Source organism: Exserohilum turcica, assembly GCF_000359705.1.
Source record: "Exserohilum turcica Et28A unplaced genomic scaffold SETTUscaffold_22, whole genome shotgun sequence".
NCBI lineage: Eukaryota > Fungi > Ascomycota > Dothideomycetes > Pleosporales > Pleosporaceae > Exserohilum > Exserohilum turcicum.
In genome coordinates, this window is record NW_007360048.1 from 413,072 (window position 1) to 438,300 (window position 25,229).

The 25,229-nt window shown below is 48.0% G+C and overlaps 7 protein-coding genes across 7 annotated transcripts; 4 read left to right on the plus strand and 3 right to left on the minus strand.

Moving 5' to 3' along the window:
- Positions 1-452: 452 nt before the first annotated feature.
- Positions 453-1,421, plus strand: SETTUDRAFT_169454 (uncharacterized protein). Its single transcript, XM_008028170.1, has 3 exons — positions 453-949; positions 1,014-1,156; positions 1,202-1,421. The coding sequence occupies exons 1-3, from the start codon at positions 470-472 to the stop codon at positions 1,362-1,364; spliced, it is 786 nt and encodes a 261-aa protein (XP_008026361.1). The 5' UTR covers positions 453-469; the 3' UTR covers positions 1,365-1,421.
- A 5,398-nt stretch (positions 1,422-6,819) lies between these two features.
- SETTUDRAFT_39857 (uncharacterized protein) lies at positions 6,820-8,513 on the plus strand (the record flags this gene model as incomplete). Its single annotated transcript, XM_008028083.1, has 4 exons — positions 6,820-7,170; positions 7,249-8,019; positions 8,082-8,402; positions 8,460-8,513. 4 exons carry the CDS (start codon positions 6,820-6,822, stop codon positions 8,511-8,513), a joined length of 1,497 nt encoding a protein of 498 aa, XP_008026274.1.
- Positions 8,514-9,021: 508 nt separating this feature from the next.
- SETTUDRAFT_39858 (uncharacterized protein) lies at positions 9,022-10,254 on the minus strand (the record flags this gene model as incomplete). The annotated part of the gene is made up of 1 exon (XM_008028084.1): positions 9,022-10,254. The coding sequence occupies one exon, from the start codon at positions 10,252-10,254 to the stop codon at positions 9,022-9,024; it is 1,233 nt and encodes a 410-aa protein (XP_008026275.1).
- Positions 10,255-10,721: 467 nt separating this feature from the next.
- Positions 10,722-11,884, plus strand: SETTUDRAFT_110727 (uncharacterized protein; the record flags this gene model as incomplete). The annotated part of the gene is made up of 2 exons (XM_008028171.1): positions 10,722-11,059; positions 11,116-11,884. 2 exons carry the CDS (start codon positions 10,722-10,724, stop codon positions 11,882-11,884), a joined length of 1,107 nt encoding a protein of 368 aa, XP_008026362.1.
- Positions 11,885-12,448: 564 nt separating this feature from the next.
- Positions 12,449-19,643, minus strand: SETTUDRAFT_161582 (uncharacterized protein; the record flags this gene model as incomplete). The annotated part of the gene is made up of 4 exons (XM_008028172.1): positions 12,449-13,300; positions 13,360-15,158; positions 15,323-19,405; positions 19,460-19,643. 4 exons carry the CDS (start codon positions 19,641-19,643, stop codon positions 12,449-12,451), a joined length of 6,918 nt encoding a protein of 2,305 aa, XP_008026363.1.
- An 869-nt stretch (positions 19,644-20,512) lies between these two features.
- Positions 20,513-22,155, plus strand: SETTUDRAFT_161583 (uncharacterized protein; the record flags this gene model as incomplete). The annotated part of the gene is made up of 3 exons (XM_008028173.1): positions 20,513-20,814; positions 20,887-21,780; positions 21,834-22,155. 3 exons carry the CDS (start codon positions 20,513-20,515, stop codon positions 22,153-22,155), a joined length of 1,518 nt encoding a protein of 505 aa, XP_008026364.1.
- A 742-nt stretch (positions 22,156-22,897) lies between these two features.
- Positions 22,898-24,850, minus strand: SETTUDRAFT_110644 (uncharacterized protein; the record flags this gene model as incomplete). Its single annotated transcript, XM_008028174.1, has 8 exons — positions 22,898-23,175; positions 23,229-23,384; positions 23,435-23,594; positions 23,655-24,077; positions 24,129-24,170; positions 24,223-24,588; positions 24,638-24,700; positions 24,746-24,850. 8 exons carry the CDS (start codon positions 24,848-24,850, stop codon positions 22,898-22,900), a joined length of 1,593 nt encoding a protein of 530 aa, XP_008026365.1.
- Between the last annotated feature and the right edge of the window lie 379 nt (positions 24,851-25,229).

The window sequence follows — 25,229 nt, forward strand, 5'->3', positions numbered from 1 at the left end:
GCATCGTAGAAGCCTCCGCGACGCTGCCAAAGCTATACAATTAGCCCCAATCGGGTAAGCGCAAAGCGTCAAAACCTCATAAGCCAGCTACAAAGCGTCAAAAGTGTGGTGGTGTTGCTCCAGCTGTGGTGGGAGCCGCAAGGGTTGCACGAGCTGCTCCACCGCGTAGTCGACGGCAACGACCGATAACGCCCTCCAAAAAAATTTCTAAATAAGCCAAAACTTTTGTAGGCCTGTATATAGTATAATCCTAGCTTTGCGCAATTTTATTACGATTTGTGGTGGCTCTACAGCCTCATCTTGTTGACTATATTGAGTTGTTGGGGGTGCTCAACTGGCGATGGTGCTCATCTGGTGCACGGGCACTGTAGTTAATCCTTGACGTCACGCTCAATTTTCCCGGCACCGCACGCCGTGTGCGGCTACCATATTACCACCCACTCTGGAATCCTCCGACTCTTGATACAACATGTCTATAGCCTCTCTTCAAGACAAAGTCGCCATAGTTACAGGTTGTAGCTCTGGTATTGGTCTTGCCACAACGCGCCTCTTCCTGGAGCGCGGAGCTTCTGTCTTTGGCATTGACCTTGGCGCACGGCCGCAGAAGCTTGCCGAGGACTTTTCGACTTTTACTTTTTATCAAACGGACCTGACCGCTACACAAGCAGCTGAGCATGCTGTGGCCAAGTGCGTTGGCAAATACAACCGCATCGATGTTCTGGTCAACTGCGCTGGAGTAAGTGACGGGTGGAGTAGCGCCGACACCATCCACGAGGAGGAGTGGGAGAGAGTCATAGCTATTAACTTAACGGTGCCGATCCGTATGATGAAATCTGTGCTTCCCGCCATGAAAGCCCAAGGCAAAGGCGCCATTGTAAATGTTTCCAGCAAGGCTGGAACGTCGGGCGCAAGCTCTGGTATAGCCTATACGGCAAGTAAACATGGCTTGGTATGTGAAGGCTTCTTTGCACATGCGTGATTGGCATATACGGATAAGGCTGATATAGATATAGGTCGGAGCGACTAAGAACGTAGCATGGCGGTTCCACAAAGAAGGGATTCGGTGCAACGGCGTGCTACCCGGAGGTGTGGCTACGAACATTGCGAGTTCGGTACAAATGGAGCATTTTGATTCCGCCGGCTTTGACGCGTTCTTGTAAGTGTTTCTTCAGTAATTGATAGCCTTGACTGACCTTGGCAGCCCTGTCGTGCAGCTGCACGTATCCAAGGACAGCGAGGGCACACCTGTTCCAAACATAGGTGCTGATGATGTTGCGCGTGGCATTGCTTTCCTGGCTTCGGATGAGTCTCAGATGATTAATGGCGCGATGATACCTATTGATAATGCATGGTCTACAATCTAACACAACTATTCTATTGGCGAATACTCTGCTGTAACCTGCCTTTGCCTAGTTGGTAAATCGCCAGTAGAAAACATGTATGCTAAACAAGGACCCTTGTCAATTTGAAGTCCAGGTGTGAATCTCGTCGACTGTGTGGACATGCTTGTGATACCAAAAGTATGGTTATCACTACCATTAGCTCGAATATCGGCCGACAAAGTCAGTATTCACAGAGACTAGCGAGGAGAATTTTAAGCTCCTAGTGGTAGAAAACAATTCAAATGTTCGAGAAACATCACAAACATGCTTTGGCGGCCTGCTTGGCTGCCTTCCACTGAAGGGCAGCGGCTAGTAACTCCACACAAATCCAGAGGACGATTCTCATTTACTCAAGATAGGAGGTTCTGCATGCATCTTGATTACAAGATTCAACACTAGAGCATTTTTCTTGATAGATGTGAGTTTGTCTATTGTTTTTGGGAATGACTGTTTGGCAAGCCACAGTATCGTGGATATCGTTGTTGCGCTGTCACAAGCCGCTCTTAATATATGATCCGTTGCTCAGGATTACGCACAGTAGTCTCCTTTTCTTCAACGTAACGACCTTTGCCTAGGCTCTGCGAACAGCGGGGAATACCCTAGGGCCTATTTCAGGTGTTGTGGTTACATTGTTCTGGAGCATATCAACCCTTTATGATGATGTATCGAGAACTATTATAGTGAATGTGAGGTAGGTGTATGTTGAATTATAGATTAAAAGGCCTCATATTAGCCAGTATGATAAGAGGATAGGGTATTTACTAAAGACAAGTAGAAGGCGATGTGTTGTAGACAAAAATACTAGACAGAACTAGAAACTATTATGCATCCCCTTCACGCTTGAACCGCACTTTTCACCATGGTATTTAAAGCAAATTCTTTTTTTATATTTTTTTCTACATGTTTTTGTTCCCTAACGCCTTTTCTACTTATTTATGGTTTTCTTCTTTTCTACTTTTTTTTCATGTTTCTGTATAGGTATTTCATGTTTTATAGTACAGCTACCTCTAAGCCGTCCCTATAAAAAGTCTTCTTCCTATAGACTCAGGAACATTGTCCTGCAAAATCGCCTTCCTCATTGACAAAATGAAAGACGCAGTCAAATTGAGGACAGCAATCGACTTTTGAACTACAAGCCGCTAATATATTGTTAGTAGAAGATTAACAAGTATACATAAACGAAAACTTATAAAAAGCTTCACCACAATGAAGAACAGGTCCTGAGCGACCAGCAGCTACTAGAGTAGCACTAAGCCACAAAAACGCCACAGTAGCGAATGTCTTCATGTTGCAACAGACGTTTGTAGTCTTGAGGATGTGGTAGGATGTATAATGAGTAGTTTCTTTAGATATTTTGCTATGAGCTCAGAGTATCTGAGGGTTTTCAGCCTTTTATAGAAAGATATATTCCAAGTCAGTCTATACTCTGAAATCTTTCATATCCCTTTGCGTTTAGAGTTTAGCTAGTATCATTGATTTATAAAGACGCCCTAACTATTCTTGCTATATAGTTTATAAGAAGGTAAGCCCCAGTAAGTATACAGTTAGGAAGTGTAGTCAGCAGGCAAAATATTCCTTGGATCTGCTAGCAGGCATGTTGTCAAGCAAGTACTGCTCAAGCTTACACTGCTATCTAACTCACTCAGAATAACTTTCTATCCTGAATATAGCTAGATATTTCTCATATAAGCAGTGTTGTAGCCAATAAACTTATAGGCTATTATCCATAGGTTGTAGAGGCTAACGTAGCTATACCAACACTATACTAGCTCAAGCACCCCCTTTCTAGTAGATACAAATAAGATTTTATCGACTTGTCATATCTTCTTACTTAGAACTCAATTATAAATCACTAAGAAACACACTAAGTTTGTATATATAAGGTGAAATAAAGAGGTGATAGGAGCTGGTTACGATATCTCTATACATAATTAGAATATGCGATACGTATAAGAAATTTGCAATGGAGTATTACACTATAATCATGCAGAGCAGTATTAAGATCAAGGGATTAGGTGCTGTAGTAGTTAGTGCAGGTAGTGTGTGTTGATTACTACACCTGACTCAAGCCGTTGATTACTACATTTGACTCAAGCCGTTGATTATTGCACTTGACTCGAGCCGCGCTGTCAGCCAAAGGCAATCATTCACCCCTAAGGATGGCTGGCACCGTAATTACAGTCATTTGGAAGTTCGGTTACTAGAAGCTAAAATATGAACTGTTGCAAAGACCTATTTGCCCTGTTCTTGGTAGTTTAATACTATTGCTTATCACCCTTGATAACTACGTATCCTTTGTGTATCACTCTACCTACTTATAACGCTTCAAGAACCAGCGTATACATTGATTCCAATAACCTTGGTCCTTTATACTATCAAACTATGATATACTTCTATATATAGATACTTTTTACTTGATATCATGTATCGAGATAAGTAAAACAGTATTAGACAATGATAACATCTTATTGAAACAAATCGTACAATTGATTGCGTGATTAAAGAAACCTGTAAACAGGTACCAGACCCAGCTGCATTAGAAAAAGACTTCTACCACCAAATATTGGCTTACCTCAATTGACCTGATAGATACGTTGGATCGTAATAAATACATGAGTACATCCTGTTGAAGCCTTCCTAAGTCTATTTCTGTTGTTCTCTGTCTATTCCCTTTTCTTCAATTTGAAGGATTTTTATTCTTCTGAAAAGCTAAGGTTATCAAAGGGATCATACGCTATTCCTCAAAGAAATCTATTATTCCTAATAATACAAGAGAACAAAAACATATTGAATTAATCAATAGTGAAGAGGTAGCCAGAAAGGTAGGCGAGTTGGTATATCTCCTACAAGCCTCTAGGTGATTTCAGTAGTTGCTTCGTTTCCAAGCTATAGAGGTATTGTCTTAGTCTTACAATATGATATTAGCATCCATCTCCAGGAGAAATAGGACACAAGAATGTTGAGAAGAAAATGAATCTTAGTATGCATATGTTTTACTAAGGTATTTGGATTCTTATCTTGAATAATAGTAGTCAACGCTTCCCTTTCACATGAAAGCAGCAGCGGAAAGCTGTTCATATTGATAGAAAGGACTCGAGTCAAATTCTACCAATCTGAAGCAATACAAATGTTCCGGGAGAAGGGAGATATTGAAGTGAGTTTTCTTTTACTATGCAAGAACACTTATCAGCCTATATGTTAAGCATGTTATACAGTAAGTAGTATGATTGAGAAGTTCATAGACATTCGAAACGTACCGATAGAGAGCAAACAGATAGTATTAGCAATACTATCTCACGGTTATGCAAATGGTTAAAAGCATATACATTTAATCCCACCCTGACCATCGCTTGCACAAGAACCACCAGGATTACCACTGCTTGTACACTGATTCGTGCAATCATCTATTTCACAACCTCTAACAGCCTGCAGTAATTATCAGCTACATATGATTTTGGCAAAGGATTGATTGAATTACTAGAGTCGCATTGGTAGAGGATACTAGCAAGGCTATAATGGTTGTGTAAACAACTCACTTCGAAGTTGCTTGTATACTCATATTGGTAAAATGTATATATTAGTAGCGTCCTGTCTTATATAACCCTTGTAGAGACAGGGAAAGGAACTCAAGAGTGTTTAATATTCGGTAGGTATAAGTGATGATTTTCAGTGCTGTTAGAGCATGAAGATTTAACAATCAAAAGCTTGTAAGAAGTGCATTAAGTATGCAAAGGACGGCTGTTGGGTAATTGTGGAAACGTACAAAAGCGGGGTAAAATTCAATATACCCTGTGAAGAAACGTCATTACATCATATGTCTGAAATGGACGGCTTATATGTAACCCTAACATGGGTGAAAAACTTTGTTCGTAGTAGTAAGCATTGTTACGAAGCCATTCCAGAGCTATTCAGCCTAATATGAAACAGAATCGATAGGATACACTCAATGCGCTGATTGATCTCTGAGTTGAGGCAATAACCTTTGAAATGCTAACGATCACCCCTTACCTAGAAAAGTGATAGAAACTTCAGCTTCAAGTGACATGTGTTATAAAAAAGCTCATAAAATTGAGAATCCTAGTCTTACATCAGCCAACGTCCCGCAAAATACCCCTATATCAAGATTGACCCTGACGAGTATAATATATATTTTGTCGGGTTGTCCCTGTTTACGTCGAGTGTTGAAGCATTTTCTTTCAATATCACCCTTGCAAGACAGAACTTCAAAACTGATGTCATGAAAGATAGTTACTCTCCCTGTAATTACATCTCTCTTTGAATCCGGCCTTAGCCACAAAATTCTATGGTACTGTGTGAAAGGCACGGTGCAAATTTGGAGTACCTATTGTGATGGATGGAAAGCTAGAGCTTGCGTGAGTGACTGTATCTCCGTCTCTACCCCTGTCATCGCAATTGCCAAACACACTATAGGTTTTGAGGCTAACTGAACACCGTTATATGTAGTGCAAAGCAGAGAAATCAGGACCTTTTAATGACTACTGGAAGAACGGGTGGCCAGCTGCGGAAGGGCCTGACAAATGCAAGTCTGATCCATTTTCAGATACGAAAGACGGTGGCTGGATTTGTGTAGATTAGAGTGCTCAATAGCTAGGGACGGAGGCCTGACTAAGTCCATCCTACCTTAACTCCTATCTTTTTGAAAATCTTTGCCCTAAGGATATGTAGTAGAGGTTAGCTCTATGAGCATATAGAGGTAACAGTTAAGAATCCTACTAATACGGAGTGAAAGGTCCCACTGTACACTGTTCACGGAAGAAATGAGATATCATCCTAGTAGATAGAGTAATACTTCGGAGGTGCCTTTCAAAAGTATTTGTTAATAGGGGTGTATCAGCATAATAGACTCTTACACTATGAATCTAAACTTTGCTCTAAACATCCCATTTTCAATTTTGTTTTGTATACTATAGCCACTATAATCCCGTCGGAAGGTTGGGAACTCGTTCAACTATGTCGATTTGTTTTTAGAATTGATGCGTACATTCAATTCATTGAAAAATAGAAATCTATAACTGTTATGATAAAAGATTTACAGAATGTTGGCATTGAAGCTAAGATTCAAAAGAAACAACCCTTTTCGTATAATACATAGTATAAACAAAGTAAATGCAGACTCAAGAGAAGATAAAGAATAGATATTTAGACACGCGGAAGTTCTTTTGAGTAATGATATTCTTACTATCCCTGTTATAAATTGTTTCTGAAAGGTATCCCTGCAGCAAGATAGTGTTAACAGGCCTTCCTTGAAGTGTCGGGATCGACGGAGGGTCGGCTCTGCGTCGGCGGTCGCCTCGCGCCAGAGGTCGGCCTCTCGGTCGTTCGATCGTCCGCTCGTTCTTCTGAGACATCACTCATACCTTATATGTTCTTTCAACTCCCCAATCCTTCGTCCTATTCTCAACCTTTATGCACCAACATGGCGCCTCGCTACGGGGCATCCCATCTCTTGCAGAAATATCGCTTCTGTTACACCGGTTTTTTCTACTTACTGGCATACATCGTTGGTCTCTACATTATTTATATTCTTGCAAGCATTGTATATGAACTATATTTCAGTCCTCTTAGCAAAATACCGGGGCGTAAATCGTGGATTGCCTTCCCGCTTCTGCGCCATGTAGCTGCTTTGAGAGGAAACCTGGACAGCGAAATTCTCGACATACATGAAAAATACGGGGATATTGTTCGGCTTGGCCCAAACGAAGTCTCATTTACTACTGCAGACGCATGGCAAGACATATTTGGCCACGGGCATCGCCAGCTACCGAAAGTTGTTCGATGAAAAAAAAACAGTACCCCCAATATTCTCTTCACAGATAACGACGCATACCACACCAGATACCGAAAGGCTCTCGCCTATGGCTTTTCCGACAAGGCCTTGCGTCAACAGGAGCCGCTAATCAAAGTCTATGTGGACTTACTCATCGAAAAGCTGAAGGACGTTGCTTCTTCCACCTCGAAAACCGACATGGTCCGATGGTACAATCTCACTACCTTTGATGTGATCGGCGACCTCTCCTTTGGGCAGTCGTTCGGAGGACTGCAGAACACCGACATGCATGAATGGATCACCAATATTTTTTTGTTCACGAAGTTTGGGATGTTCACAAGACTGGCAAATGCTTATCCCCTCATTGGTGCCGTGATCTCCATCTTTACGCCGAAGTTTCTTTTCGAAGCTGGCAAGAGGCAGGAGTCTTTCGCACGGATTACGGTTACAAAACGTATCAACAACACTCAGCAACATGGCCGTAGCGACTTCGTGGACTCAATGTTACGGCATAAAGGCGACGGAGACGAGCTTTCATTTGAGGAAATTGTCTCGAATGCTAACGCACTCATCTTTGCTGGCTCAGAAACGACAGCTACACTACTTTCAGGCGCAACCTACTGGCTTTTGAAAACGCCGCAAGCGCTCAAGAAGGCCATTGACGAAGTACGCACACAGTTTGAGACTGAAGAGGAGATTACTTTCATTTCGACTGCGAACAAATTGCCATACATGGTTGCCTGTCTAGAAGAAGCTCTGCGAATATATCCGCCTGTTGCGACCCAACTCCCGCGTCGCACTCTCCCTGGAGCGCCCACCAGAATTTCAGACATTGAAGTACCTCCAAACGTAAGCAGCTACTAATTCGAAAGTCTTCATTCTGACCTTTCTCAAACTAATCTCTTATGCAGACGACCGTCAGTGTCCATCAGTTGTCCACATACTGGTCCCCTCGCAACTTCCATGAGCCCTTGTCCTTCCATCCGGAGCGCTGGCTGCGTGAGGCTGCAACCAATCCTACTTCGGCATTCTACAATGTCATTCGTGCTGCCCGACAACCTTTCCATGTAGGTCCGCGAAACTGTGTTGGCCGCAATCTAGCATACAACGAGATGCGCGTGATTCTTGCGCGGGTGCTGTGGAATTTCGATCTGGAATTATGTAAAGAGAGCGAAAACTGGCATAATCAAAAACCTTATGTAGTATGGGCGAAGAAAGCTTTATGGGTGAAGGTAAAGAGGAGGAGCAGTTCCGGCTAGCAACGGAAGGTAGGTACAGTAATTTTATAGTTGAACTTCATGCTTCAACTGACCTGGTCCGCAGAGATTCTTAGCGCTACTTAGTTGTAATATCAGCGTAATCCAAGGCTTGAACATAGGGCGGGATTGGATGTGCAGTGACGCTTGATAGTTAGATACACGAGCCGCGGCCATGGTAACCTGTGGGGATAGCAATGAAGAAAAAGACACACGTCTAATGTTTGCATGTAGTAGCAGGTGATGACAGGAGTATCTTTATTACAAACGGTGAAAGAAGACGGGAGTGGCATGGGATAGATTGTTGGGAAGAATGTGATGACTGCAAGATTAGGAGCATGGCCGCAAGTTTGTGTGAGTTGAAGGCGCACCAGCTTATCATAAGATTGACCTGTTGGAAGCATGATGAAATCTGTAGTAATGGTCGATATTGCAAGTCTGTCCAATAGGTACATTCAAGTCGAAGGAATGAAGTGATCTGCAGATCGGTCCGCACCATCATCAGCTATGATTCTACTCCTGCGGCTCATTGCAGGAATGCTCTTTCATTTGCAAAAAAAGGAAAAAATTGATCAAGCTATAAAAGTTCCATTGCCTAGCAAGTCCATCTTGTGGAAAAGTCAACGACGATGCCGACGTCTGCTGGAACCTTGCGATTACACAAGGCACTCCATGCTCCCTCAATGCCTTGTTCCCCTTGAACGGCATTTAAGACTTTTAACTGAAGGTTGGTAAAAGCCTCTTCTTTCAAACACTTATTCCATGTATCGTCTAGCTCCTGGGACAATTCCAACGCGCCTTGAGATTCGATGACCCGATCTCGCATCCCACTCGTGTTGACTGGGACTTTGGTATTAGCAGTCGCCATCCTGGCTGCAATCTCCTCTTGTGTATAGACTTTGGCTTCGTAGCCAACAGCAACGACAGTTACGTTTGGAGCAAGTTTTGATGCCGCAGCTCTGACTGACTCTAGGACTGCGTCAGATGCGCCAAAGTCGACAATGACGACCCGTGACGGCTTGAATTGCTTGGCCCACGCCATGGCGCTCGTGTCGTCGTATGCAGCTGCCCTCATTGGCAGGGACGAGTCGTATTCAGATAATGTGTTGGGGACTGATGTCATCTGTATCAAGGCACGAGGTCCGTGTTTGGACACATCTCGATTCCTTGTCATTTCCCAGCCAAAGCTTCGGCCAGTCTTGCTTGAGGCAGAGAGACTGACGACTACAGCCGACGACAAGTCGGCATCCTCTTGAGACCATGGCGCACCGAAACCAAAAGGGTGGATGCGTCGTGCGGAAAATACGCTTGTGTTGAGCAGATGCGGGCCCTGCCAGAGGGGTTTGCAGAGCGCGGTCATGCGCATGGCCTGGGCATCGATTTCGTCAACTTGCTCGTAGGTGTTGTAAACCGTCATGAGCTTACTTCGCTGTGCGCTACGCTCCGACCAATGACCCGATGGCTCGATTGCTTCGAGTTGGAGGTCGACGGCGTGCTCTGAAGTAGGCCACATGCCCCACAGCAGCGTCCCTGGCGCTATGGCATCGTTTGTGCTCTCGAGGACGCGGCCATAGCCCCAAGCTGGCACGATGCCCCATTCTTCCCGATTGTTGAAGGGTGTTGGACTCGCATCGGGAACGGGATAGGTATCCCACCAGTGCAGAGGGGTTCCCGATCGGGCGTAGGTCAAGTTGTTGTAGCTGAGGGAAACAAGCCACGTCTGGACACGGACTGAAGATGCCGCGAGGCTTGGAGGGTCCTGGTCGATGTGGAAGACGGCATGCTTGGCATTGTCCAGCTTGGACACAACGTGTATGGATGTTGCCATTATGCGCCAGTGTGTACGACAGGCTCCGGCACGGGGAGCGAGTGCCAGGAGCGCGGACAAATGTGGCCTTTTTGCGGCTGCGCATGCAGGTGCGGACAGCTTCTTAAGCTATGCAGTAGTGGGGTCGAGGCGTGGGCTGTACAGGGCTTTGATCCTTGGGTTGCGCCGGGTAGCATGCCGTCCATGGGGGAGCGCCACCACTCGCTCTATGGAAACAAAAGCATCCAAGAGGTGGACAGAGACGCTAAGGCCGGATGAGGAAATCCAGCGGACTTTGGTCGGCCGCACATGTCCGCGGCTCTGAGCCTGCTGATTGGCTCGCTCTGCGGGAGGTCTAGTCCTCATCGGGCGATGCTCACGGCATGCCATGTAAAACCACGTGACAGACGTCGACGACAAGTGTATATGTCAGCTGGTACGTCTCAGCCTTCTTTCACAGCAAGCTTGCAAAAAAAAAAGAAACCAAAATGGTGCCAATTCAATCCTTGCTGCTGCTGAGTGGCGCCAGTGTCGTCTTGCTCTGGGGCACCATGCTCATCAATGGTACGCTCAACGGCGTCTCGCTCGCCGCAAAACACGGATACTTTCCTGATGGCCGTCCAATTCGACAAACCTTCACGGGGTATCCCAGTGTAGACGGCAATCTAGTCGTTGTAGTCGCCTTCTTCGACATGCTGATCACGGCCCGCAACGTGCACGCACCACGATGGCTGTTCTTCGAAATGTGCAATGTTCTTGCAGCAATAAACACATGGGTACTGATTGAAAGCCGACGGCGAGGCGTCAGAAACTTTTTCCTCCGACAGTTAGTCATCTCTTCGTCGTCTGCAATAGTGCTGCCCGGCTAATCCCCCACCTCAGTATCGTTGTCTTTATGTTTCTCTGGAACATGGCCGGTGCTGCCATGGTAGTCCCTCTATTCTTCTACCTCCTCGCAAGATCCGCCTACACCACGCGCGACTGCACAATTCCACTCAATGAGGCCTGCGGCTTTCCCCCGACACTTCTGGTAAACGCCCTCTTCCCTGTACTCATGTACGCAGCTTCATGGCTAGGATGGCATGCACATACTCAACAAGGCCTTGTCGCGTGGTACCATCTCAACCCCATGCTCATGATAGTCACCGTCGTCCTAGCCAGCCGTCCGGGAACATCGCTCACGCAACTCGAAACTCCAAAGCGAAAGAGTGCGCCAAACGAAGACGCGCCATGGGTCGTTGCCTCGTTCGTCGCAACAGGCGTTCTGTCCGCTGCTGTCCATGTATCCGTCGTACTGTCCGCGCTGGCTGCGTCTTTCACTAGCAACACTGACCTTGGCATCTTGAGACTCTATATGCCATCGCCACGCAGCGTATTCGCACATCCACGAGGCTCGATGGCGGCCCTGGTAGAAGGCGCACATTTGTTCACCCAGTTCGATTGGATTATTGTCGCGGCTGCATGCATCATCATCACAAACCACTTGTTGGAGAAGAGTGCGCCAAGGCTTATCGAACAGGCCAAGAAAACGGCCTTGTTGTGGAACCTGCTAGGCACGGTCGTCTTGGGTCCTGGTGCAGCAGGCTCCTTTGTGTTGGCAGTGAGGGAGAATCGAATGAGGGCCATGGTGCCGGCTGTGAAAACTATGTAGGCTAGTAGACAGGATGGATGATGGCTCGGAGGAGGACTATATGATTTGAGACATGGACGCACGGAGAAAGCATGAGATACCTAAATTGACAGGCTACGCAAAGAATCCTGTTTCGAAATCATTGTTGTTGTTCGCTGCTTGCAAATTTCACATGCATGACTTTGTTTTCTCCCTCTTTTTCTTTTTTTTGAACTATTTTCTTCTACATAATATTGTGCATCTGACCGACTGCGCATTATCTTCAAAACGAGAAGTACTAAATTGCACGATTCTGCCACATCGTACATCAAAAAAGGTCAATGTTGGAAGTCTCTCTACACTAAAAGAAGATTCATGTTTTACCAATCGACCAAGATTTAAAAGTGTTCTGGGGAATCATATTGGACCAAAGCTTTAAACACACGACTAATAATCTTGAAGGAACTCCAGAACATACATGTCATAACGGGCTACAAAGCACACCTCAATTCTTAAACAGCGCTATAGGGAGATACATGTGCAATATCAACTAAGAAAACTATCTGCTATGCCGACATCCATGCTACCCCGAGCCTACAAAACCTACTACTCCTTCAAGATACCGTGCTTGATGCAAACCTTCTTTCCCAACTCAACTGTCGTCAGCGTCGGGCCCAAAAGCTGCTGAAACGGAATGTCCATTGCAAACTCCTTGAAAATCCAGTTGCGCAACTCCGCACCAATCATACTATCAATTCCGTAACTTGCAATGGAACGACCATCGCCCTCGAAAACATCAAGATCTAGTAACAACATGCGCGACAATTTGCCAACGATATGGTCACGAGCCATCTGTATAGCCTCGGCCGGCGTGCCTGCACTCAGCATGGAAGCCAAAACATTGGCACCAGCATCGCCACCCATGGCCGTACTGCCGTTCATGTTGTGCACCAGGGTGCGGAACCGCTCATCAGCCATGTAGAATGGCTCGACATTGCCGGCATCTTTGACTGCTCGTGAAAGCATGACAGGATCAAGACCAATGACCAAGTGATCGATGGTACTGTTGCTCCCACCAGCCTTTTGCATGTTGATGGCGAGCTCAAAGGACCGCAGGAGGTGTTCTTCATCAATACCATACATGCCCTTGCGGGTCAGCGCTGCTTCGAGTTCGGTATTCTCAGCCACAACTCCGACACCAAGGACCATGGGGATGATGGCAGCACAAGCGGGCAGACCAAGACTGCGACGGTGGCTGGCGAGCGCATCCATGTATGCATTACCAGCTGCGCAGTTGGCCTGACCTGGGGTTCCGAGGATTCCAGACACGGAACTAGTCATTAGCCAAAAGTCAAGAGGGATGTTTCCAAGCACAGCCTGGAGATTGCTTGCACCGTAGACCTTGGGCTTGATGGATGTTTGCCAATCTTGAAAATTCATTTTAGCGAAGATGCCATCCTATGGAACGTTTGTTAGTGGCCGTCAGGATTGAGATAAGCACATAATATGAGACTTACCCGGAGAACCATGGCAGCATGAACAACTCCCTTGATTGGACGATGAGCAGGTATCTCTGAAACGGCTCGTTGAACGTCTGCGCGAACCGAGACATCCCCTCTCACAATCTTGATCACCGCACCAGCTGCCTCGAGATCTTTGACCAGCTGAGCAGCATCTCTAGCATCGGCACCCGAGCGCGACAAGAAGCAGAAGTTCCGAGCTCCCTTTTTCATCATCCACATGGTCAGACTGCGCCCGAGTCCACCCAAGCATCCAACAAGCAAGTAAGTGCCTTCGGGATCAAGCCTTGATTCAGCAGAAACTCGCACAACTTTTACGGGCCTCTCCGTTGGCTTGTACTCAAGCAAGGTCTTGCCGGCCTTAAAATTGTCCTCAAATGTGTTCACTGCGTCGTCTACTTCCGCGACATTGCGGACCACGAGGTTCTGTGGGGCTGCAATTCGGCCCTCGCGGTAGAACTTGATTGTTTCCGCGAGAAGGCTCGCCACAACCACCGGTTTTTGGTTGTAGAGATCGACAATGTCGTAAGAATAGTAATTTGCACCGCGAGAGAAGGGCACTGGATCGATGGCGGTACGCTTGTGCGCGCTCTTCTTGCCATAGCTAACGAAGCGGCCATACGACGATATGGTACGCCAGGCTTCGCGAGTGGCGCTCTCGTGAGTCGCCGCGGAGCTGAAGACAACATCCACATCACTCCTATGGCTGTAACGGCGCAGAAACATGAACAACTCCTCCTCGGATGCGAAAACCTGATCGCGGCCGAGCCTGAACTGCTGAGTGACACGTTCGGCTTCTTCTCGACTTGCAGTCGCAACATATGGGATGGCACCCAACAGATACGATACTTCAACGGCTGCGCCAGATACAGGAGCGGTGCCTTCGAGGATAAGAACTCTTTCGCCGCGCTGGACAGCGGCCAAAGTCTTCAACCCGTGAAGCGCAGTGGCGTACGGCATGGGTAGACCAACCATGTCTAGTGTAGACTCTTCTTCATCAAGCTTCTGTAGCATCTTTGCGGGCACCACTTGGTGAGTGCTAAGATGATCAAAACTGAAGCCAACGACGCGATCGCTGACACTAAATTGTCGTACAGAATCTCCAAGACGCTGAACAATACCGCTAATCTCGTGACTAAAGAGTGTGCTGGTGTCAGTCCCGTTGATCACCTGGACGCCCTCCTTATTCAAGCCAGTCATGGTCACAGCTACTTCGACGGCGTCGGAAGCGATCCTAGGCTGCTCATTGATACGATTGAAAACCACTTGGCCAGATCGGACGTCGCCTTCGAGGCGCATGTTGGCATCGAGCAAAACCTCTTCTGGCCCTTGCTTGTCAAGTGTCGCGACAACGTTGACTTCCTCATTCGGTTCTAATCTGCTGATGTAGGTCTGACCACCTGAAATGCAGTATTCGTGCTCGACCCTGGCGGGATCCTCGATCTGACGCGCAACGTTTGCCGCAACACTATCTGCAGCTTGAGCAGTCGTGGTATTATCGGGGTTGAAATCAATGGTTACAACATTGATACTGGCTTGCTCAGCTCGGATGACTCTCAAGAGCCCCGCAGCCATGCCCGCCTCTGGGATTTTTCCATCCAAGAGACCTCCAGAGGTAGCCCAAAGTAGTGTGTGGGCTGAATCGAGAAGCTTTTGTAGAGCCTCAAACTCGGGCTGTGTCAAGTTGACAAGCATGGATTTGGAGAGGTCCAGCACAATGACATGAGCGCTGACATCTGCAACGCTTGTGAGCGGTACAGCTGTGGAGGCGTAGCCCAGTTGAGAAAGGGATCTGTCTAGGTCAGAGAAGTACGGCTAGTGTGATGAGTATTGAGAACATACCTTTGCACTCTGTCCAGCATGGTTGTGTCGCTCTCACGGTGGACAATCTGTACAGTTCCCTTGGATACCTTCTCTTCATTCTTCGGTGGGCTCAGCTGATTGACTACCACAGCGTGACCAGACTCCAGGAGAAGCTTGCCATTTGAAGAAAGCATCTGAGAAAGCTCTGAAATGTTAGCGTTATCTTGCGGAGCGATGACTACGCTATACGCTGATTTCTCAAGGCCTTGGTCAAGAAGACTGGTATTAGCACCAGCTGTGAAAGCCTTGGCATTCTTGAACCGGCTCATGTAGTTCTCTGTGTCGTTGGCATCTGCCATGATGATTGTGTAGTACATTTCGGGGAACCTTTCCAGAAGGTTTAGGCGTATGGACCCGGTAGTGTCTAGAATCTTGGCAGTAGGGTCCTTGAAATGAGCCAGTTCGATGAACTTTTCAACACTCTCAACGGTTTTGAGCGAGTCAATATCGACCTTCCATGTCATCTTACCATAAGGCATTGACTTCATGTCAGCCAGAGACGACTGGGGAACAGCTGCTTCGTAAAGGGTGCCGCGCATATTGTTCATCTCCATCAAAACTTGGCCATTCTTTGCCACCAGTTGATTGCCACAGACGAATGATCGTAACCCGCGCTCGTCTGTCCAGGCTGTGGCAAAGCCTTCATTCAGTTGATCCCTTGTAGGTGGCCAGATAGAAACCTCGTCGACTTGAGTGGGTGCAATAGCCGCAAACATTGCTTGTGTTCTTCCAGCAAAGATGCTGGCAATCATCAATTGGAGGCATGAATCGACGGTTGCCGGGTGAAGTACATGACGAGATTCGCCAATAATATTTCCAGCCGTGGTTTTGACTTGCGTCTTGCTCTGGCAGATGAAATCAACGCCATTGAACTCAATGTCGGTCATGTCGGCGAATGTTGGACCATAATCGAATCCAACCGAGCGTAGAGCTCGATTCCATTCTCTCCCAGACGCTCGCTGGGGAAGATGAAGGGATGGTCTTGGTGCAGGACGCTCTGCACGAGCATTGATTGCGATGCTGCCACTCATGTGATCGTTGGTCAACCCATCTTGGTTGATGGAAGACACATTAAAGCTCCACCAAGGACGCTGCTCATCGTCCTCTAGATGGTTTGCGCGTCGCATGCTGAACAGTACTTCAATGCCTGTGTCATCGTCTGGAGTGACCAGAGCCTTTTCGATTGTCACATCCCGGAGCACGTAGTTGGCGATGTGAACATTCTCACCTCTAGTCTCGGTAAGTTGTGTTATTGCTTCCATGGCCATTGAGAAGTAAGCAGCAGCCGGGAAAACAGCCTCACCACCCAAGGAGTGGTCTACTAGCCAAGGCACATCCCGAATGCGAAGCACATTGCGCCATGTCGGTTCAGATAAGGAGCCTCCTGGGAGCATGGAGCCAAGAAGATCATGACGTGGATATTTTGGATGACGAAGCTCGTCACTGTGTCGCGCTTCAGCCCAATAGGCTTTCTTGCCCCACTGGTAAGGCGGCAGGTCGACGATCAGATGACCATGCATGAGATCGATTTTGCCACTCTTGCTGGACTTCTCCTCCGCTGTGACCGTGGCAAGATCTAGAGGATAATCTCGTAAGAAAAGCTCTCCTGCAAGCTTCAACATCTGCGACGCAGCATCTTGGCCACGGAGCAAGGACGGCAAATACTCGAGCTGAGATAGACCCAAAGCTGTTTTGATCTGGCGGATTGGCCCGGCCATTGCGCTGTGTGGACCAATCTCAATCAGCGTGTTGACATCTGCAAGCATGGGGTCGGTCAAAATTGACTGAACAGCTTGGTTGAAGAGAACAGGCTGCTTCAGGTTCTTGCTGAAATAGACTTCATCCAAAACAGCATCCCTGGGAAGTACGCTGTTTGTCACAGAGGACACCATTTTGGCGTTTGTCCTCAGCGGAATATCCAATTGCATGGATATTTCTCTAGCACGGCGAATGTACATCTCATACTTGGCCGAAGCGGGCTCCATGTGATGAGAGTGGTATGCCTTTCCGCCTGTCTTGACTAGCCGCGCAAACACATTGTCTTCGCTTAGCTTCTTTTGGATCTCGGCAATTGCAGGTGTGTCTCCTGATAAAGTGACTCCAGCTGGAGAATTGTGGCAAGCTACAAGGACCTTGCCCTTCGATTCGATCAAGTACGGCTCGACTGCTTCAGCGCCGAGACCAACAGCAAGCATTGCGCCTTCGTTGCTGACGTCTCGAACGACAAGGCCGCGGTAGTACGCAAAAACAATCGCTTGTGATGCAGAGATATATCCGGCAGCATAAGCTGCCGCAATTTCTCCTGATGAATGGCCCACCGTGACAGTAGGCGTAATATCCCACAGCCTAAGTAGCTGCACAAGAGCAATCTGAATAGCAGTAGTGAGTGGCTGGGCATATTCGGCTTCGCTGACTGGGGAAATGTCATCCGGAAGGAGAAGGGTGTCCTCAATAGTCCAGTCAGGTGCATCTTCAAGCTCGTCCAAAGCCATGTCAAGCATTCGAATACTGTGGAGAAAGCTTGGGTAGTAGGTCATGAGTTCCGCGCCCATACGAGCCCATTGCGCGCCTTGCCCTGTAAACACGAAGCCGATTGTTGGCGTCTTCTTGTTTTCGGCAACAACCAACTCGCCCAAATTGGTCTGGCGTTGTGTCATTGGACTGACAACTGTGTAGCCGCGGCTTGAAAATGCTGTACGCCGGTTGCCTAGTGTATAGGCCAGGTCTAAGAGCTCGTAGTTTTTGGCGACCTCACTATGGGCAGCGAAATTTCTCTGCAAAGCTGACTTATCATGAGCGGAAAAGAGAAGAAGGTGGTTCCGACTGCGTTTGAAGGCTCCTCTTGGTAATTTCATCGTCTTGTCGGTATCAACTAAATACTTGTAGGATTGCTTCTGGACCAAGAGAGAGTCCGCGCTCTCCACGACAATGTGAGCATTGGTTCCTCCGTAACCGAAAGAGTTGATGCTGACTCTTTTGAGAGGCAAGTTGGGGAATCGCGAGGGTACCACCGGTACTGTGACTTTCCAGTCTTTCCATTGGATGGCGGGACTCGGTTTCACCAGGCCATGTGTGGGCGGTACAATGCCCCTCTCGACAGTCAAAATGCCTTTGATCAGTGCAGACAGCCCCGAAGCTGCCTCACTATGCCCAATGTTAGTCTTGACGGCCCCAATCATCAGCGGACCGTCATTGTGCTGCCTGGACTGGTTCATAGCAAGAGACACAGCGCGTACTTCAAGCGGGTCACCGACAGCTGTGCCTGTGCCGTGGCATTCGAAGTACCCCGTCAATCGCGGATCAAGGTCGCCCCCACGCTTGTAGGCTGTAGATATGACTTCAGCTTGGCCTTCCAGGTTGGGATGTGTGATGCCGACAGCAGGCACGCGTCCATTGTTGTTGGTGGCGCTTGATCGAATGACACCGCGGATGGGATCCCCATCACGAATGGCATCACTAAGGCGTTTGAGATATACCGAACCCACGCCTTCAGCACGGCCATAGCCATCTGCTGATTCATCGAACGTATGACATGTCGAAGTTGGTGACAGCACGCCAAGCTTCGCGGTGTTCATGTGCTGATCGACCGCCAAGACCAGATTCACACCAGCAACGATTGCAGCGGTACACTCGCCATTTCTCAAAGCGTTAGAAGCATTGTGCAAAGCGTAAACGCTCGAGGAGCAAGCAGTGTTTACCACGATAGATGGCCCTCTCAGGTTAAAGACGTGACTGATTGGATTGCTCAGGATTCCTGGATCGACACCGGTTGCGGCAAGGGAATGGCGGAAAGCAGGCTCCTTGAAGCACATTTGTTGAAAGTCAGCTGTGAAGCAAGCGGCAAATACCGCAGTCTTTGTTCCGGCAATGTCGTCAAGCGTAACTCCCGCTGATTCGAGAGACTCATATACGACCTCGAGCAGCTTGCGTTGTTGGGGGTCCATCCACATGGCTTCGATTGGGGTTATGCCAAAGAACGAAGGGTCGAATTCGTGGAGGGTTTCATCCAGAAAATAACCTCCCAGCACGCTGAAGCTGCCAGGCCGATCGTTGTTTTCATGGATGTGTGCATCGATATCGAATCGACTCTTTGGCACCTTGGGTGTCTGCCCTGACCTACTCGACATCATCATATCCCAGAAGCCCGATGCGGACCGTACATGGCCCGGCAGGTGGCATCCTAGCAGTAATCATCAGCTTTGCGGCCAATCGGTTCAAGAGTGCCATCACATACCCATGCCTACTACAGCAATAGGCTCAAGTTGTTGACTGAGCGGCTTCTCATTGCTCCCGGGGAGCATCTTGGCGGCATAGTCATCATCTTTGATAATGTGCTGAGCCTGTTGAGACGCATCGTACTCAGATCGTGTGTCTGACCCACTGGGGGACAGGTCTGGAGAGGAGCCAAGAAAAGGCATATCGACAATGCAACACAAGACAAGCCAAAGGTAAAAGAAACTCGAGTAGGTAGTCGCTGGAAGACTTTCGTCCCTGCTGGAAGCGTTCGAGGTGTATGCCTGGTCTTATAACCAAGCATTTGCCCCAAATCTGGAGTACTTCTGCTCTGGACCGTTAGAATGCCTATCAAAATCATGGAGGAAACGCGAGCAAGTCCCTTGCGGACATGCTAGACCATGTTAGGCGATGTCCACAGCCATGGACATGCGCTTCCCGGTTGCGACACAGGATTCGTGTCAGCGCCCACGGTTCCTCCCGACCAGGTGGGTGGAAAACGGTGGTCAGCGTTGCGCACATGGGGGAACGGACACGAGGACTGCGCACTGGTCAGTGTCGGTGCAGGTTGGGCGGACAGAGTCAGTTGTTCCTGATGGCTGTTCGGCTCGGGCCTTGGCTGTCCGATATCTACGTACTGTACAGTAAGTAGCGCGCGCACATCTCAGCCGTCCGCGCCCCGTTCCGCACCGGTCATGGCCAGCCGGCTGTCTGCCTAACCACCAACAACTACCGGGATTACCAGAATGCTGCTTGATACCACAAATGCAGTTGCAGCGTACAGGACATTGCCGGCCGTCTGTCGGGCCACTCTTGCGATTCTCCGCCCTGTCCATTGTCCAGGCAAAACACAGCAAGGTCGAATGCAATGCTCTTGATTGTGGCGGTAGTGCAGGCCATGCATGTGTCCCTCGTGTGTGAATCCAGCTTATAAGCGGTTTCTTGATCCGTTCTTTGCGCATCCTGGTCAAAGCAAGTATTTGCTGCTGGCCAGATCTGTTGTTGTTGTTGTTATTGTTATTTTTTTGGACATTTCTTCCTACACCTGCCCATCATGAACGGCCACGTCGAACCATACTTCAAAGTCATCATCGTCGGCGCCGGCGTTGGTGGCCTGACTCTGGCTCACAGTCTCCATAAAGCTGGCATAGACTATGTGGTCCTCGACAAACACCCTGTGGCGCCAGAATGGGGTGCAAGCATCACCATTCATACCCAAAGTGTACGGGTCTTGGACCAACTTGGTTTACTTCCAGCTGTTGAAGCTCAGTGCGCCGAGATGCGTAAGTTCTGGAATAGAGGCCCAGATGGGCAATGCTACCTTGCCCAAGACTTCATTCACTTTGTGAATCAAAGGTAGGCAGGTTTCGTTTTCAATACTAGTTTTGTATCCTTCTCGACACCAGCTAACATATTACCTGCTTGCAGGACCGGGTATTTAGCTCTCACAATGGAGAGGAGAGCATTTCTGCAGACCTTGTACGACAAGCTGCCCGACAAGTCCAAAGTCATAGAGCATGCTCGTGTCGTCGACATCATTGAAGAGAACAACAAAGTGCGAGCCATACTTGCTGATGGCACCGAGCATGTGGGTGATATTATTGCCGGCTGCGATGGTGTTCACAGCGGCGTTCGTGACATCATGTGGCAGAAGGCAGATAAGCTGTCCCCAGGCCTCATTTCAGTTGCAGAAAAGCACGCCATCAAGACTGAGTACAGCTGTCTCATCGGCATCACTCCATACATGCCTGGTCTGGGCACCCAGGATATGACGACCGTCGCCAACGACAAATTCTCTTTCCTCTTCCTTACGCAACCCGATGCAATCTACTTCATTGTGGTCAGCAAACTGCCAAAGGTTGTCAGATATCCTAATCGTCTGCGCTTTTCACAGGCCGATGCAGACGCTAGAGCAGCCGAACTAGCCGACTATCCCGTCAGCGATAACTTAGTTTTTGGAGACATCTGGAAGGCCCGATCACGAGGCCAGATGGTGTCTCTCGAAGAAGGTATTCTATCGCACTGGTCGTTTGGCCGCACCGTCCTTGTCGGCGATGCGGCCCACAAAGTGACGCCAAACGCCGCTCTCGGAGGCAACTTGGCAATCGAAGCCGCTGTCCGCCTTGCCAACGAGCTGCATACATTGGTAAATCGCCATCCGAACAAAAAGCCCACCGACACCGAAGTGAAGAATGCATTTCAAGCGTATCAGAACCTGCACAAGCCGCGCGTCAAGGAGCTCTTTGACATTAGTTGGATGATGACACGCATGCAAGCCTACGATGGATGGCTAATGTACTTCCTCCAACGCTGGGTTCTACCGTACGTCATTACCTCGCTCTATCTCGGATTGCAAGCACTAACATGACTCTTAGCACGATTGGCCTGGAAATCGTAGCAGTTCAGGTTGCCAAAGCATGTCTCAGAGCGCCCAAGCTGAGCTATATTCCTTTCAAGGAACAGGTGGGCAGTCTGCCTTGGGAGAAGCATCACTGGGAGAAAGACGATGTTTTCACACAAGATGAGCCCCTCTCCAAGGATCCGGGTTCGAACAATAAGCTTGTGATTCCTATTGTCTTGATAAGTCTTGCAGTTTATGTCGTCTCATTGCTGGTGTTTGGGATCTGGTCTCAGGGTGCACCCGCGGTGGGTAGCGGGAATACTTCGCAGCCTCTTTATGCGTCTACCATGGTTTAACAGTTTTTATTTCTCCAAAACCACGCTATACAAATATGGTTTGCCAATAACAACTTCTCCCTTGCTTTGGTACACAGCATGCGGCATACTATAGGGACACTATTTCACCTTGCTATGGTGCACAATGTACATGATGAGGCAAATCAAGAGCCTCAAGTTTAAGCCATTTATGTCTCCTTTCATTTACTTACGGTTGTGAAAAACTTGTCTTGTAATCAGCATTAGGCAGGACCATAACCATATGTTATGTTCAAATTACATACCTATAACCTGTGTCGCAGGTAGGGGAACTCAGACGTCTTCAGAAGAGTCTGTTTTATCAAAACAAGCACAAAGAACCCGAAAAAATGATAGCTTCATTTGATTATAGACCAGCACGGTCACTATGTCACTTGTAAAGTCGATTCCACCGTGGTGTCGCATTCACCATGTCTTGGAATGAACTGTCACGCGTAGTTTCATAGTGAAAGTCGGTCGTGTACTGCTTGTACTATTGACAGACTATTTACGCAACCCATTATCTAAACGCAAAATTTCGCTTAGGGTCTGCTCGACGCCGGAAAATTATGCAAAACCCAGTCCCGGTTTACAGATAACCAGGTGCTTCGATCGATGAACCAACGCATCACCTCTTTTCCTAGAATCCTACCTTCAGCTTTGAGACACGTGCTCTTACATTGCGCCCGTAGGTAGCTTTTGTTGCTAGTCACTGTCAGTAACCAGAAGTTTATGCAACGGGCGATCATACCTTCAAAAACAAGGAAAGGACAAAGCTCAAGGCACTGCCTGCAAGATTGAAAGACCAAACATTCTGCATACTCTGTGCAATCTTGCTGACAACTTGGCGCGAGACCTCAGGGTCCAGATCTTGGAACGCGGGACTGTGAGTTCCAGTAATAATATCAGTGGCAGCTGCAAGTGAAGTTCCCGCAGGTAACAACGGCATGATAAGCTTGACAGCGGTATTGGCAAAGAGGCTGCCACATACGGAGAGAAAGGTGACAGTTCCTAAAATTTGCCCTAGAGCCCTGTTAGCTGGATTTTAGTTCCTCTTTAGAAAAAAATATATGTACCGATCGCTTGGAATCCAATTGCCGATGGAATGGCATGAACTGGAACGAAGCTTTGCATGACAGCAAAGCCAGACGCTAGGTAGCAACCCGCTCCAGCTCCCACCAAGATTGTGTACCCATATATGTTTGCCACATTAGTGTCATCTTTGACAGTTACTACACTCGCTGGTCAGTACCCACGTTTTTAGAAAGATGAATACACATACTCATCAACGCACTGCCTATTACGGAGAGCCCACTACCAATGATATACCATGGCGTGTAATATCCATACTTTGGCATGAGGACTCCGTTCAACAAAGAGGTGAAGACTAGCAGAGCAATAAATGGTAATAGTCGAATTCCTGCTTGCATCACTTCATCACCCTGTTTGCAAGATTGCGTTAGCCGAGAAAAAAAAACTTGCAGTGCAGCAGGATGACAAACCTTGGTAAAAGCGAAGAACAATGGGACGTAATAAACACCGGAGAGCATGATTCCAGAAACAAAGAACATTTGGAGACCGAGATTGACAAGATGGAATGACCGGAAGAAGTGGGCTGGTATCAACCTGCTCTCCTTGGTAACAAGTGGATGCTTTAAAGTCAATACGATTGTCGTAATCAGAAGGACACCCGTCATGACCCAGAGCGTAATCGCAGAGCCTGAGTCCCAGCTGTAGACTGACCCACTGAATGAGATGGCCATGGTGAAACAAACCGAGCCGCCCAGAAAGACAGTGGTCCCAAGCAAGTCGACCTGGCGAAGTCGCTGTGAGAGCGACTTGGTTGGTTGCAAACACATGTCAGGCAAGAGCCAGAGATACGAGGGCGCAAACAGTGCACCGACAACAAGATTGATGTAAAATGCCTGCAAAAATCAATATGGGCTGCCATTGTGTTGCTTTCCTAAAGCACTTACCCATCTCCAAGTGGCATTGCTCGTGGCGAAAGCGCCACCAATCTGTATGATGCGCGTAAGCAGAGTAGTATGCAGCAAGGGTCACAACCCATACCACAGGACCAAGGACACTCCCAAGACCCCAGACCAACGCCACCCCGGCCATATACGTTGGCCTTTCTTTCAAAGATGTCAAAAGGGCGATGTAGCTCAAGGAGCCAGAATACATGCCGGAACCGCCAACGCCAGCGACGACACGGCCAATGATGAAGGCAGTCATATTGGGCGCCGCCCCACAAATGACGCTGCCTAGCTCGAACAGCAGTACATTAAAGATGAAGAGCCATTTGATGGTGAAGACACCATATGCCTTGCCCCAAGGCAGGATAGCGGTACTTCCAAGGGCGAAACCAGTGCCAATCCATGGAAGGAGTGCAGCGTTGCCAAGAGACTCTAGAATCGAAGGTTGGACGGCGGCGACCTTCAAGGCATGAGTTGCATCCTGGGAACCAGGGCATTGAATGACTCACGATTGTATTGTCCAGAGCGAAAAGGAAGATAGTTGTCGCGATCGATGCATATGCGATTGCCCACTAGAGGAGTTAGAGCTGTTCGCCGGCAAACACTAATGTGCTTACCTTCCAACCGTGAAGATGACGGGCTGGGGGCTTGGACTCGTCTTGTGTGAGTGGCGCCGCCTCTAGCTTCGAGCCTGGCGAAGTGGTCCCAGTGGTGTTATCCATGTTCGAGTAGGCATCAACGCCGGACTTGTCTGATGCGGAAAGCGTGTTCGTCATGATAGTAGCATGCACGGTAAGTGCAAAAGCTGCAGCGTTATCAAGAAAATGAACAGGTCTGTGAGACAAGAAAAAATGTAATTTTTCCTTTCCGGTTGATCTCGATTGAAGAACAGATTTCAAGTGTTCCCCTGCAATGGTTCAAGACGCGGACATTTTTGTGCGAGCGACCAATCGGTATACCGTGCCGTTCGGTCAAATGCCCGCGGACGGTTAAATACCTGTGGGCTGTTACATGCCCGCACGGTCCCACTAGAAGTATTACAAGTATAAAGCTATTATTATTATTATTATTATTATTCTAGTTTAACGTCCTTTTTCAGCC